Consider the following 15,690-nt stretch of genomic DNA (forward strand, 5'->3'; position numbering starts at 1 on the left):
TACCACTGAGTTACAGCTTCCCAAGTTATCTTTTAAATTGATATACAAGTGATCCCATGTTGGCATGAATAAAGTTGTAGTTTAATATTCAAATATGCTTGTATACATTTTAAAAAAATATTTTATTTTTATTTTATGTGTATGAGTGTATTGCCTGCATGTATGTGAGTGCACCCATGTCGTGCAATACTGCAGAGGTCAGAAGAGAGCTTCGGTTTGATTCCTGTGGAATTGGAGTTAAGGACGGTTTGTAGCCGCCATGTGGATGCTGGGAATCGAACCCAGGTCCTCTGCAAGAACAGTCAGTACTCTGAACTGCTGAGCCGTCTCTCCAGCCCCTGCTTGTATATTTTTTTTAAATTTATGTGTATGTGTCTGTGTGGGGATTTATTGCCTACATACAGTACCTGTGGAGGCCAGAAGAGAACATGAAATTCCCTGGAGCTGGAGTTACAGGTGGTTGTGAGCTGCCTAACAGGATGCTGGGAACCAAACTTGTGTCCCTTACATGAGCAGCAAGTGCTCTTAACTGCTGAGCCCTCTCTTCAGCCACCTGTCTATTGACTTTTTTTATTTTATTTTTAAATTTATGTGTATGTGTCTGTGTGGGGATTTATTGCCTACATACAGTACCTGTGGAGGCCAGAAGAGAACATGAAATTCCCTGGAGCTGGAGTTACAGGTGGTTGTGAGCTGCCTAACAGGATGCTGGGAACCAAACTTGTGTCCCTTACATGAGCAGCAAGTGCTCTTAACTGCTGAGCCCTCTCTTCAGCCACCTGTCTATTGACTTTTTAAATTTAGTTTGAGGTCTTCCTTGTTCTTGATGTGGGAAATTTTTAAAACTTTGATGTGTATGTGATGTGATGTGATGCGATGTGATGTGATGTGATGTGGTATGTATGTGTGTGATATATGTTCTGTATGCACTTGTTAGTGTGGGTGTGAACATGCATACATGTACCTGAGTTTGTGTGCATGTAGAAGCCAGAAATGGGCATCAGGTGTCTTTCTCCAATTGTTCTCCACCTTTATATTTTGAGACAGAGTCCCCCTCATTGAATCTGAAGTTCTTTGATTCATCTAGGTTGGCTGTCCAATGAGCTTCAGGGACTCAAATATTCACTCCAGTGCTGGGGTTATAAGGCATGCCATTACCCTGGGCTTTCTATGTGGGTGCTGGGGTCTGAACTCAGATCCTTAAGCTTGCATCGCAGGCACTTTACTAACCCAGTCATTTATTTCCCCAGCTGTATGGCAAGTTACTTTGATTGAAACTTGGGTATTTGTGGGTATTACGAGAGTTCTAAGGATCAGAACCTTATTTCAACCTTATGTTTTGGCTACCTTTTCTGACTCTTCTCCAACAGGGAAGTGGAGAGCCTTTCCGCATTACTGCCAGGTGGGGGTGGAAGCCCTGGTTTCACACTCAACCTCCCTCCTGGGGGGATGTGTCAATACACCCCAGACATTATATGTGATGAGGAGAGAGTCCTTGCTACTACTGGGTGGAGTGCTCCAGCTTCCTATTAGGTCTCCACTGGTGTCTCTCTGGTTGGGAGGGGCAGGAGTGGATCATTACTGCTCCAGTACCACCATGGTGGTAGGAAAAGGTGATGACCTCATTACTGCCTGCAGCAGTGAGAATCCTGACTCTGCACTAGGCTTCCCTAACACCGCCCAGTGGGGAATGGGGATCCTTATTTTTCTGGTGAGTTGAAAGTCTCGCTGCTTGCTGATGGGGGCAGGGATGTTACATGGGGATGCAAGACCTGGCTTCCTGCTTGGCTTTCTCAGATAGTCCCCTGACAAGGGTCTGGAGAGCCTCTGTATAGGTGGCCAGAGTGGAAGTGTAGGCTTTTGCCCTCATCTTCACTGGTGGAAGTAATGCCAAATTCTCTATGTAGCATTCAGATGGAATAGATCAGTTTTCTAAAAGCTACTTTTCTCCTCATGCTTGGGCTAGAGAAAGTCATCTTTGTCCATCTGCAGCCATTGGATTTTCTAGGTTCCTGCTCCCCATTTCCAAGTCTGGAACTTGTGAGGCATAAAGGAATCCTAGGGAACTTGCCTCTCTGTCTTTCTGTCATTCCTTGTTCCCAAGGTCTCCAGCTGGTCTTCTTTCTGTTGCCTTCCAGAGTCTCTTACACTCATTCTACGTATATCTGGGATGTGTAGGTGCACTGAACGGGAGGAATGGAGAAAAGAACCGTGGGTCTGGTGCAGCACACTTCCAGAAACACTCTTGCTGAGTTTCTGTGGCATCACCCCCTCCTATACAGATTTGGGGCTGAGTTGAAGTCTGGGTTTCCTGAACCCATATCGTCTAACTTAGACATAATTTCAATTTAGATTGTATGCATAGATTCACCTTTTCCCCTATATTAATAGAAGTATGTATTTCCCCATCTCTGTATATGGAGTTTATTTGAAGGTACAGCATCAGTGCCTCATGCCTTAACATCATAGTAAATTGTCTTTAGAGTTCCAGAGAGTTCTAGACTTGGCCAAACTGGAGGCTTGAAATCAGTGTCTGCTTCATAAAAACCTGTAAAACCAGGCCAGCAAGATGTCTCAGTGGGTTAGATCACTTGCCACCAAGCCTGATGATCTGAGTTCAATCCCCAGAACCCATATGGTGGGAGGAGAGAACCAACTGCTACAAGTTGTCATCTGACTTCCATGCATGTGCTGTGGCACACACATGCCCTGCACACATACACATATACACAACAAGTAAATGTGAAAAAAAGTTAAAAAATGTAAAACCTACACCTGTCCAAGTGTGGGGTAGAGTGTGTCTCAATGGCTCTTTTTCTTGTCAGAGAGGTTTTGCTCTCATTAATAAGTCATGTGACTTATGTTCATGGGAGGGAGCCAGGAAAAGGTGGGAGGCTTTTCCTATATAATTGGGCAAGAACATAGGAGTGGGGAAAGCAGAGTAAAGAAGATGTACTGCCGAGGAGGAAGAGCAACTTTCTGCTGCTGTTGGATGCAGGAAGCAAGGGTGGAAAATGGTTTCTCACTCTGGAAGGAGAAGAATGCCAGTGAGAAGGAGATAATGGATTACACCCAAAGTTATCCTGATGGCACAGTATCTGGAAGTCACACTGCTCCACGATGAGCAAAATCTCCTTTGCCCCAAACTATGAAGCAGTCTTGTCTACCTGACACACCAGACTTGGGTCGATTTACAGAAAGTGAGTGGCCTGGGATGAATGCAACTTATCACAGCCAGTCTTTCTCTACATCCAGAAAAACCCAGAAAGCTTCCAATAGGTGTGTAATTAGTCTCTGCCAAGTATTTGCATGTATTTTTTGCTGTATTACTGCCCAAAGGTTCAGTAACCAATAGGGCAGGCTCTAAATGTGGAAGATGTCGGGGTTGATGGTCTCCAGTGCCAGGAGCACAGGCTCTTCCTCTGCTTCCCCATCATGGCAATAGCTTCATTTTGTCCATCTCCAACTCTATTAGGGTTTCCTTTATATGCACATAGAAGTAAAGTTAACATCCATGTCTGACTAGCTGAGAATGTCCTGTGCCTCAGTGTCCTTATCTGTAAAATGGGAATGAGAGATTGTCTGCCTCACATGGAAGTACTTAGACCAGTGCCTAGCACACAACTGCCTAGGTTTACAACTTGGTATGGTTCTAACAATCCTAAGCAGCACCATGCATCTGTTTTCATTTCCCACCCTACCTGAGCAGAAGGCAGTTGGTAGACCTGGGTCCAAATGCTCCCTGTGCTGCTTGCTAGCTATGTGTCCTTAGGAAAGTCTCTAGCAGCCAGGAACTTCCCATCCCCATCCTCCTATATTCATGGAACTTTAGGGTTGTTCAGAATCAGCGAGGTCATGTGCTCAGAATCAGCGAGGTCAAGCTCTGAGCAGAGCCTATGGACCAGAATTGGTGTGATATACAGGTGTCTTTCTTCCTTCCCACCTCCAGCTTTAGCCCACTGTTCCTGGCCTTCCATGCTCATTGTTAGTAAAGAAGGTCTTAAGCAAAAGCTGGGAAGTAGGCAAAGGCTTGCTTCTGCCCTCTTAGTGGGGCTCCCTCTTTCTGTTTCATCCCCACACCATCACCCTCTACCTGCCACATTTCCTCCGTCTCCTGGCCTGGAGTCTGTCTGCTGCCCACCTTCCCCCATTGCTGCTGGAATAGTTCAATGAGAATCTTAAACCTTAACAAGTAAGCAAGGAGAGAGGAAGTGAGCCAGCACCAGCCCATGCAGAATGAACCACTAATGATGGAAATTCAGACAATTTTAGTGCAAGCCTTACATTGCAATACAGGTGAAACAGCCCCCTCAGCCCTTCGCATGTCTAGAAAAGGGCAGGAATGGTTTCCTGTGAACAGCATATAGAAAGGGAGTTAGGGTGATTTTGGATGTGTCTCCAGCTCAGACCATGGGAACAGTGATGACAGGAACATAAGCAAATGAATGGCCTACCCTGCCTGAGCCTCAGGAATTGTGGGTAGCCACGACTATGTGATGGGGGACTGTGATCATCAGTGGGATCAGCAAGCATCTAGCATTGTACCAGACAGAGAAAAGCCACTCAGCGATAGCTAGACGGCCTTCTTCCCCCCTTGCTCCCTCCCTCCTGTCTTATTCCTTCCTCTTCTCTAGACTGAAATTTATGGAGAATTGACATTCCTGTGTCATATCACAAATATGTCAATTAATTCTTTTTGATGCAGTCTTTAAAACTGTGGTAAAAACTGGGCGTGGCGGCACACACCTTTAATCCCAGTGCTTGGGAGGCAGAGGCAAGCAGATCTTTGTGAGACTGAGACTAACCTGGTCTCCATAACTAGTCTAAGTCATGGCTATAGGGAGACCCTGTCTCAAAAAGATAAAAAAAAAAAAGAAAAACCAAAGGGACAACAACATTGTGGTAAAATACACATATCATAAAATACACTGTCTCAACCAGTTTTAGGTGTGTTCTTCAGTAGCCTTCCCCCACCCCCACCCCCACCCCCCAAGGACTCATGTATCCCAGGCTGGCCTTAAACTTGCTGTGTAGCTAAGGATGACCTTGAACTTCTGATCCTCCTGCCTTCACCTCCTGAGTGCTAGGATTGCAGTCATGTGCCACCACATCCCATTATGCAGTGCTGGGGTTGCAGGCACTTTATCAGCTGAGCCACATCCCCCTCTCCTGTTCAGTAGTCTTCATCCATTCCCTTTGGAGCACGAGAAGTCTCCAGAGCTCTTTTGATCTGGCAAATTTATATCCCCGTACCCATTACACCACCTCATATCCCCTCTTCCCCTCAGCCCCTGAAAGCTGTAATTCCACTTTCTGTTTGTTTAACTTTGGCTACTCTAAGTACCTCATACATGTATTGTCTATTTGCAACTAGCTTACTTCACTAATTTGCTCAGGGTTCATCCACATTGTAGTATATACCAGAATTTCTTTCTTTTTAAAGACTGAATAATAATACTTCATTATACACACACACACACACACACACACACACACACACACTCACACATCATTCAGCCATTGATGGATGCTTGAGTTGCTTCTACTCAGACCACTGTAAATAATGTCTCTATGAACATGGATGTTCAAGTCCCTCCTTTCTTTTTCAAAAATTTTATTTTTATATATTTTTATTTTATGTGTGAATATATTGCTTGCATATGTGTAAGTGCACCCATATTGTGCAATGCCCTCAGAGGTCAGAAGAAGGTGTCAGATCCTCCAGAACTGGCATTACAGATGGTTGTTAGACACCATGTAGGTGCTGGGATCTGAACCCAGGTCCTCTGAAAGAGCTGCTAGTGCTCTTACCTGCTGAGCCACCTCTCCAGGCCTTCAAGTCCCTCTTCTCATTAATCTTAAGCATATTATCTAAAAGTGGAGTTTCAGGAGTGTATATTAATTCTGCTGTTTATTATTAGTTTTTTTTAATTTTTAAAATTTTTGATGTGTACGAGTGTATTGCCTGCATGTATGTGAGTGCACCCATGTGGTGCAATGCCGCAGAGGTCAGAAGAGGGCTTGGATTCCCCTTGAACTGGGGTTAAGGATGGTTTGTAGCTGCCATGTGGGTGCTGGGAATCGAACCCGGGTCCTCTGCAAGAGCAGTCGGTGCTCTTAATCTCTGAATTATTGATTTTTGTTTAAGATTCTGTCTTACTATGTAACACCGGCTGGCCTGGAGCTCACTGTGTAGACCAGGCAGGCCTGGAACTCACAAAGAGAGATCCTCCTGCCTCTGCCCCTGGAGTGCTGGGATTAAGGATGTGTGTCACCATGCCTGGCCTGCTGTTCCATTTTCTGAGGAGCACTGCATTGTTTTCCACAGCTGCTGCTCTGTTTCATATCCCCACAGCAGCAGTTCATAAGGGTTCCAGTCTCTTCACAGTCTACCACCTATTTTGTCATTTTTTGTCTTTAATAATAACCATAATAGGTGTGAGATAGTTTTGATTTGCATTTCCATGATGATTATTAGCTAAAAGTATCTTACTATTACTACTACTATCATTGTATATGTGTAGATGTAGATGCACATGCCACCATGCATGTGGAGGTCAGAGGACAACTTCGTGGAGTTTGTTCTCTCCCTTGATGTGGGTTCCAGGGATCGAACTCAGGTCACCAGGCTTTTGTCACAAGCGTTCTACCTGCAGAGCCATCTCACTGGTCCTGAAAAGCATCATTTTAGGTTTTATGGTCATCTGTATACTTCTTTGAAGAAATATTTATTCAAGTCCTTAGCCCATTGAAGGGTGTTGTTGTTGAGTTGTAGGTGTTCTTTGTATATTCAGGATATTAGTCCTTTATCAAATAAATGGTATGCAGGTCTTTTCCCCTGTTCCAGGCTTGTCATTTTACTGTTGGTTGTTTTACATTCTGACACCTAATTTGTCAGTGTTTTCCTTTGGTTCCCTGTGCTTCTTTGGTGTGTTATCTCCAAGAAGCCATCAGCAAACCCAGTGTGATGAAGCTTCTTTGTGCCCGAGAGTTTTGGAGTTTCAGCCATTTATGTTCAGGCTTTTGATCTTTTTGAATTAATTATTCATGACAGTGAATATTTCTCTCTGACAGAGGATATGTAGTTCCATTTACTTTTACTTCCTTTGCTGTCTCTCAAAAATTTTCTTTCTCTGGGCATGGTGATACATACCTTGATCCTAGCACTTGGGAGGCAGAGGCAGGTGGAGCTCTGTGATTTCCAAGCCAGCCTGGTCTATGTAGTGAGTTTTAGGTCAGCCAGGGTATACATAGTGAGACCCTATCTCTTGATGCTATTAAAAGTGGGGCCTTTTCCTGAAACATGTTTTTATAATTGGAAAATATTAATTTCTGTCTTAAGTTTTACTCAATCACATTATCTAATTCTTCGCTTTGTTATAGTCATTTTTAATTGACTGTGGTTTCTTTGGGGGGGGCGCGAAGATTATGAATGCCACCATCTCTGTAGTTGGCAAAGCTACAAATCATGAATGACACATGGCATATAAAACCCTTACCCCACCCACACACTCAGTCTGAAATTACTCAAAATACTCCAGTTGACCAAGAAAGGAACCAAAGTAAAGAGCTCCTAATAGGGACAAGAGGAATTAAAAGCAAGCACAAGAGTGAGCGATCAAGTCAAACTCAAAGCCACTGTCCAAACAGCTGCTGTTGTCTTGGCTACGACACTTAATGTAAATGTCAAAAATAATTCTCTCATTAACTGTGATCCAACATAAAATATTTTAATATAAATCTAAGTCTGCTTTAGAAAATACAATGCTAGAACATGACATGAGGGTTTATGATCACAGATTAAGAAACCATTGTAAAAATGACACAGCAACTCCTGATCTTTTCTAGTACATTTTGAAATTTTGATAAAAATGAATGATGCCAGAAAACCAGAAGTCACAACATGGACATGGGACCAATAACTCTGGGAGAAATTTAAAAAATTATTCTAACATAATCTTGAAGAAAAGAGTTGAGGTGACCCTCTGTCAGGAAAGTGTGACCCCCCCATCTGAGCCAGTGGCTGCCAGGACTACCCAGCATCTGGGCTCAGATTCCTGTCTCAAGCTTCCACTACATCTCTGAATAAGCCTTCCTGCCCTGTTCAGGGTTCCCAGGAAGGAAAGCGAGCTCTCTGAACAGTCTCAGAAGAGGAACTTGGAGGTGGGGCATCCACTACTTAATGTTTCAACACCACCCGTCAGGGGAACATTCTTGGCAGCAGCTGGAATTTCACAACGGAAGGGGGACTCTTATTAAAAGGGCCCAGGGTTGGACGCAGAATACCAAAGAAGTCAGGCCTTGTTTCCCAAGCTTTTGAAAAAAGCATCATCCAACTATCTTCCCCATCACCCCCTCCTTAGAGCCAACAAGGTTCTGCCCACAAGTCACAAGGAATGGCTGATGGTCACTGAGTCACCAAGCACAAGTCAGGCAAAGCCACTCATGCTGACCAGACCCATCCTTACCTCCTCAGCTGGGGGTGGGGGGAGGTTCTTCCACTGAACTTCATCTTTCATCTCCCTCAGGCTCCCCAAGCCCAGCACCCAGCAGGTCTCAATTCTAAGAGTTTGGCCAAGCCCTAGATGACTGTAGGATGCTGGGGAGCCCAACACACCAGAAACTCTGTCCTGGACTCTGAGGACATCTAGCTCTTCCACAGAGAAGGCTTTGATTGTCTCCTTTGAACCAGGGGACACTGAGACCACAAGGATAAAGGCAGAGATACCACTCTCAGCAGGCATTGGAGGAATTCCAGGGGTGCAGCTGGCCCTGTGGGTAGGCTGCTGGCAGCAACCCCAGGACTCTGGCTTTTAATGTCTTTAAGGACAGGGATGCAGCAGAAGAGTCATTGGCTGAGAAGAATCATTTGTGTCTTGTGTTTGCATTATGACAGTGTTGGGCAAAGGTGGCTCATGCCAGCCTCCCAGCAAGACCAACTTGTCCATCACATCATGGGCTGGACGGAGGGGTGACTTAATGCCCAGTTCACACAGTTCTGTCAATGCTCCAGGCTAGAGAGGCTGGGGCCCAGGCTGCCACCATAAGTGCAGCAGGGTATCTCCTCTCTGGCTCTTAAGAGTGTCTATTTTCTGGAAGAGGCAGGCTGGGCTGAGCAGCTAGTGTAGATGGGCATGGTAGGGCTCAAGAATGCTAGCAAGTGAAATGTAAACCTCTTCATTTGTTGGGGTAGAGACATACATTGGTTTTCTTTTTCCTCTATTAACTGTATCTGATTTGCTGAGGGACAATGTACAGTAGTGGTTAAGAACCCAGACTCCCTGGGTTTGTATTCTGACTTTGCCACCTCCTAGCTGTGTGACTGTAGGCAAGTTGTTCAACCTTTCTGTGCCACTAATGGTCCACGCTTTTCTCCTACCACACCAGTGTCCTGAAGAGGTGATTCAGTTTTCTGTCTCTTATTGCTGACTTTTCTCACCCTGACGATGGTCCACTGGGGTGGGGTAACAGGACTGCTCAAGCCCAGCTGTGTTCCTGGCATCCACCCCTCACCCCCACAGTGGACTTGCAAGTTGTCCCTTCTGCCCCTTCTCTGACCCCTGCCAATGCTCCTGAGGAGGTGGGGGTGGCATGGCAGGTGGCCCATGTTCCCTTTAGATAATCATGCCTTCAAGCCCTTGGCTTTGGAGAGAGGAAGAGGGCCTTCAGGAATGGTCAACAACCCTTTTCCCCTTCACAGTCTTATGGTGATGGGTACATGCATCGCTGTACCAGTCTGTACAAAGGCTACCCTGCCATTCCACCAAAGTAGTTGCAGCCCCTGTCCCGATGGCTCACAGGATGTTAAATATTTATTTTATTTTTAATTATGTGTTTGTGCATGTGTCTGTGCCTGTGAGTTCAGGTGCCCTTGAAGACCAGAGGTATTGGACCCCCCCCACCCCGGAGTTAGAGTTACAGGTAGTCGTGAACCATCTGATATGTATGCTAGAACCAAATCTGGTTCTTCTGAAAGAGCAGCCAGTGCTGTTAGTCCCTGAACCATTTCTCCAGCCCCTCACAGAATTTTTGAATTCAATACTTTTTGTCCTTGGGGTTAGAGGTCCAACCACAATTAGGGAGACAAGAAAAGTCCTACTTGCCACCTTGGTCTGTTTAGGCCAGTGTGATTTTCCTACAACTCTGCCCTGACCCTGGTACTCTAGAGCAAATTCCTCACCTTCTCTGGCTCCCAGAATTCCCTTGTGAAAGTGAAGAACTTGCCAGGGAGACTTCACATCTTCCTCAAGAGCTTGGCCTGGGACTGATGGGCAAGAGAGCAGGTTGGGTGGTGGCATGGGGCCCCAAGCTCATTTGCATGAAAGTGCTGTTGTTTGGGAAATAAGCTCTAGCATTTGGGCTAACACTGAGGGTAGTAGCCCTCCCCTGATGGTTGTTCAACCACACCAGGTACCAGCACAGTCCAAAATGAGAGATGGGCTGAGCCTGGGAAATTTCTCCATCTACCTGAGGGTAACGAACTCTACCTAGCCCAAAAGCAAATGTGACAGCTGCTGTGAAAGGGCTTACAGATGCTCCAGGACATGCCAGCACCACCCAGCAAACACCCAAGGTCAAGACTAGTCAATGAAAATTTTTCTGAGCTTAGTTCATCATCCCAGCATCCAGAGCCATGGGACCTGGATCAGCCTGTGTCCCAGGCCAGCCCAGCCCCCTAGCTCTAGGATCTAGATCCTTGGCAAACTCATCCCTACACCCAGAATTTGGCAATAATGGTCATTTCTTTCTGGAATACTCTTCTTCACACTTTTCCCTTGGTGTCCCTTAACCAGCCTAAAATGTATTTTTTGGAGACCCCAAACAACCTGATATGAGTTCCTCAGCTGTCCCCTTCCCTGCACCATCCTCTCTGCAGAGCATGTCATCTTCAGGAGTCCTTCTGTATAGTCTTCAGGGACAATATCGCCCACCCAGGAATATGGCTGCTCTATTTGCTGTTCTGTCCCTGATACATAGTAGGTAGTCAGAAAATCAAAGACAGCATGGTTATATGGGTGCTACTTTCTGGGTTCCAACTTCTGTGCCATCTTGGTTTCATGGTTTACCACCCTCCAGGGTCATCAGTGGGATAGCCCATAAAGGGTTTATTTTTCACGGGGTGCATGCTCCTCTCAAGCTGGGGAAGTGGGAGAATTTGCTTAAGCTACGGGCTCTGAGATCCTAATGTTCAGCTGGATCTGGGTGAGGAGTTCATCCATCTTTGCATGTTGTTTGCATGGCTCAGCTCTGAGCTTCTGCTTCCCCTTCTGGTTTCCTGGTCCCTCTCCGGATCCACAGAGCTGGTCCACCACTTCCTCGATTTTCCTGATGACCCAGCCTGACAGCCCAGGGATAGTGTTTGCTGGGAAGGGATGACTGCAGTGAAATAAATTCCTGAGGACAGGGCAAGTGTGGCAGAAATGGTGGCACGACAGTATCTTGCAGAGGACGCTTAGGGTACCCAGTGCGACACTGCCCTCCCTGCAGCCTAGTTCCATCTGGATCTGCACCATCACCATCCCCACTTCACAAATGAGCAAACTGAAGTTTGGAAAAGCTCAACATTTGCCACACATCTCATGACTAGTAAAAATCAGAGTCCAGATTTGGGTCTCAGTCTACTGGGTGCCACAGCCAGATTGAATCACTGTGCCAGGCTGAAGCCCCTTCTCTAGCCCCCTCCTTGTGGCCTTCCAGCTGGGCAAGTCGGTCCTCAAGAGAATGTGGCAAGGGCTTTGGAAAACTGATGACATCGCCAAGCCTTAGAGAAAGGAAAGATAAAATTGCAAAGGAAGAAGTTAAGGCAGAAAGGATCCGGGCACCCCAAGCAGAAGTTGTGAGGGATGGGGGTGGAGGACATGTGGGGACAGTCTCCTAACCTAATTCTAGCCCTACCACTGTAGTGTTGGGGTATCCAGCACATGGAAGGAGATCCTGCAGCCCCATCTCTAGAGAACTAGGGTGCATGTGTCTGGAAATTCAGAAAAAAATCCTCCATGTGGTTTTGATTTCCCCTTGGAGGTTCCCTGCCCAGCTTCCTGGAGTCTGGCCACCCTCTGGCCATTCTCCAGGCACTTGGCAACACTCCACACTGCCTGGTGGAGCAGGCATGTCCCCTGCCCCTCTGACCCATCCCTTAGCCTCTCTTCTTCCGCTTCCATGCTGTTTGGCCACCGGGGTGCTCTTTCCCACAACCCAGATGAATCTTCTGGAAGCTGCCCCTGTCCTTCGGTAACTGGAAGCCTCCTTGAGCAGAGCCCAACGCACCCAAGTGTACTGTGAACTTCTGTCACTCTTTGCCGCTGCTCTACTGGATTGAGGGCTCCCCTAGCCTGGTGTTCTCTGGGAAGTGAGCTCCACAGACTGACCAGTGTTGTCTCCATGCAGGCAATGACTCAGGATGCTGCCAGGGGCCACGACGTGCACGGAGGACCGCATCCAGCATGCCCTGGAGCGCTGCTTGCACGGACTGAGCCTTGGCCGCTGCTCTGCTCCCTGGTCAGGTAGGTCTCAGGAGTTAGGAAGGCTCAGAGACCAGGCATAACAGCTAGACCTCACTTGGGCAGGCACCGGGCACAGCTCCTGATTTAAAGTCCTCCATGTGTGGCTCTCCCTGCTTTCTCCCACAATATCTTCATCCTCTTTGACCTCGTGTCTTGCTTTCTTAACATCACTAGATACATAGTTTCCTGAAGACCATATCTAACCTGCTAAAAACACAGCCACTATCTCCTAAAGAACTGCCAGGAATTTAGACAGCTCTCCCCAAACACTGTTGTTGCTTCTAGTTCTTTCCATAGCCCCAGCCTCTCTTCCCTAAGTAGCACAAAGGGAAAATCTCAGCAAAGCTGCAGGGGTGGCCGCAGGTTGAGGCAGTTGTGTCCCTGGAGGCTGGTACCTAATTGTAAAGACTCTTTATGGAGCTAAAGGCTTTTCACATCCTGTGTCTTTTGGCTTCCTGCTCTGAGGTCAGTACCCACTGCTTCTTGACATGCCTGGTTCCTTCCTGCATTACGACCTTTATTCTTGCTGCCTAGAACTCTTCCCTGGGAATGGGCCCCTTGATGTTGGTCTCAATTTGGATGCCATCTTTCCTTGTCCTTTGGGATTAGACACATTTGGATTAAAACTTTCATCGACCATACAACCTTGCACATGCTGCTTATCCTCCAGGGACCCCCAGTTGCTTTGTCTGGATAAGGGAATAATACTAATAACATTTTTCCAACTAGAGGATGGGAGACAAGGCAGAGATAATGTGTGCAAAGGCCTAGCACCATGCTGGGACACAGGTGTTCAATAGCAAGCGCTTTTCCTTGTTTTCTCCTCAAGCCTTTCCCTCCCTCCCTCCCTCATTTTAAGATTCTCTTTCTCAGTTTAAGCTGGTTTCTCTCTCCCTCTCTCTCCCTCTTTCTTTCTTTCTCCTCTTTCTCTTTCTTTCTTTCTTTCTTTCTTTCTTTCTTTCTTTCTTTCTTTCTTTCTTTTTTTCTTTCTTTCGAGACAGGGTCTTCCTGTAGCCTCAACTTGCCTGGAACTTGCTATGTAGTCCAGGCTGGTCTTAGCTCCTGTCTCTGTCTCATCAAGTGCTGGGATTAAAGGCATGCACCACCACACCCAGCCTTTTCTTCCTGGGTTTTGATGGAGCCTAAGCAGATAGTTTGGGGTAGGCATTAAGTTAAAAAATATGGAAATATCTGATTTCTGAAATGCTTTTTTTTAAAATTACAGTGCTGAGTGTCAAACCTAGGTCTTCATACATGCTAGGCAAGTGCTCTACCACTGAGCTACAGCCATAGCCCTTTTTCAAGTTTAAAAATAAAAAACATCTATGGGCAGATGGTGTACTGCTAGGGGCTGCCAGGAATTTGAAAAGCACTCATGCATATGAGGAGGCATGGGTCCAGGATACATGAAGGTCAGGGTCAGTCCCCTTCCACCGTACTGCATGAGAAGTAGTGAGTACACGTCTCATCCCACCCTACTGCACTCACTTCTCATCCATTGACAGCCTCCCCGAACCCTGTGGCCACCCCTTTAATTTTGGGGGGTTTTCCCTTGCTGACTTCAAGGAAACAGAGACTAACAAACTGAGAAAGTCTGGGGAAGTCACAATGACAAAAGTGCTCATAGCTTTTCAGCTAAAAATGGATTTAGCTTCCCTTTCTTGGGCTCCACTGCCAAGCAGTCCTGGGAAGTCCTGTGACTGTCACAGACTCTTTGCTCTTAGGTCTACGATGGAGCTTGTCATAGCTCCTGTCCTTATTCTTCCAGCAGTTTCTACCTCTGACTTAAGTTCCGTGCATCTCGTAGAAACCAGTGTCCACTGCAGGAAAGCTGGGCAGAGAAAGCTCTGGGAGCACTGGTATAGCCAGAGATGCAGGAGTAGAGTCTCAGCAAGTTCACTGGCTTCTAAGGGATCTCAACCCAAATCTTCAACCTGCTGGTGAAAGCGCCTCCTGTAGATACAGGAGTAGGAAATGGGTTGCTGAGTCTTATGGGGGTTTTGTTAGTGTTTTGAGAAAGGGTCTTGCTATGTAGCCCAGGCTAGCCTTGAATTATGTAGCCTAGAGTGTCCTAAAGCTCATGATCTTCCTGCCTCAGTTTCCCAAATGCTGCAGTTACAGGCCTATGCCACCAGGCCTGGCTTCACTGTGCTTTGGTGGAGCTTGGTGGCATTGAGTGATGGCCTAGAAATTTCTCCAAGATCCTATCTAAAAAGAAATATTCCAGCGCATTCCCCGCAGTGTTCCAGGATAGATCCCTTTCTCAACAGCCCTGCCTGTGACTGGCCAGAGAGGGCTGAACTGACCACTGGTCTCTCTTGCTTTCTGTCCAGCCGGGCTTTGTCTGAACTGTTGGAGCCTACAGGAGCTAGTCAGCAGGGACCCAGGCCACTTCCTCATCCTCCTGGAGCAGATCCTGCAGAAGACCCAAGAGGTGAGGTAACCCAGGCCCTGAAGGAGACAGCTGGGATTGGCCTTGTAGAATTGAGATGTAGGTCAGCCCTGGGGCCCCCAGACCACCAGGAGGACTTGGCCAAGGCCCTGGAAGCCCTTCAACCATGTTTGTGCACTCAGGCTTTCTAGAAAGGTTTGTTCTTCCTAATAAAAGCATGTGGCAGGTACTGCTGGGGTCTGAGTTCAAGCCATTTTTTTTTAAAATTATTTATTATTTTTATTTCATGTGTATGTATGCAATGCTTGCATGTAGGTAAGTGCACCCATGTCGTACAATGCCTGTGGAGGTCAAAAGAGGCTGTCGGATCCCCTGGGACTGGAGTTATGGACAGTTGTTAGCTGCCATGTGGGTGCTGGGATTCGAACCTGGGTCTTCTGCAAGAACAACCAGTGTCCTTAACTGCTGAGCCATTTCTCCAGCCCCTCAAGCCACTTTTTAAGTCAGACATTGCTTGTAAGTGAAGAAATTGACTAGAAGGAGAGAAAAGGAGGGAGGGAGCTTTACTGAATTCCTTTTCTCAAAAACATCCATAACAAAGGCATGAAGAAGAAATGGATTTGGAAGGGAAACTGGGGCCTTCTCCAAAAGTTCAATGCACAGACTATTTATTTATTTATTTATTTATTTATTTATTTATTTATTTATTTTACATTTATGCATGTTTGTGAGCATGGATGTGTTGCGTGTCCTAACTTGCAGGAGTTGGTTCTCTCCTTCCATCCTGAGGGTCCC

The 15,690-nt window shown here is 46.5% G+C and overlaps 1 protein-coding gene across 3 annotated transcripts in view; it reads left to right on the plus strand.

The window, feature by feature from the left end:
• Pik3r5 (phosphoinositide-3-kinase regulatory subunit 5) overlaps positions 1 to 15,690 on the plus strand; it is a 79,529-nt gene that overhangs the window by 40,758 nt on the left and 23,081 nt on the right. The window contains exons 1-3 of one of the 3 annotated variants that reach the window (XM_029557615.1): positions 12,169 to 12,231; positions 12,388 to 12,503; positions 14,837 to 14,937. In XM_029557615.1, the coding sequence (XP_029413475.1) occupies positions 12,401 to 12,503; positions 14,837 to 14,937 (204 nt within the window). In that variant the 5' untranslated portion in view covers positions 12,169 to 12,231; positions 12,388 to 12,400. Of the gene's footprint in view, positions 1 to 12,168; positions 12,274 to 12,387; positions 12,504 to 14,836; positions 14,938 to 15,690 lie in introns of those variants that run through there. The other 2 variants (XM_029557616.1, XM_029557614.1) reach the window with 2 other exon arrangements.

The sequence above is a fragment of the Nannospalax galili genome, unplaced genomic scaffold, assembly GCF_000622305.1.
Source record: "Nannospalax galili isolate Female #2095 unplaced genomic scaffold, S.galili_v1.0 scaffold146, whole genome shotgun sequence".
Taxonomy (NCBI): domain Eukaryota; kingdom Metazoa; phylum Chordata; class Mammalia; order Rodentia; family Spalacidae; genus Nannospalax; species Nannospalax galili.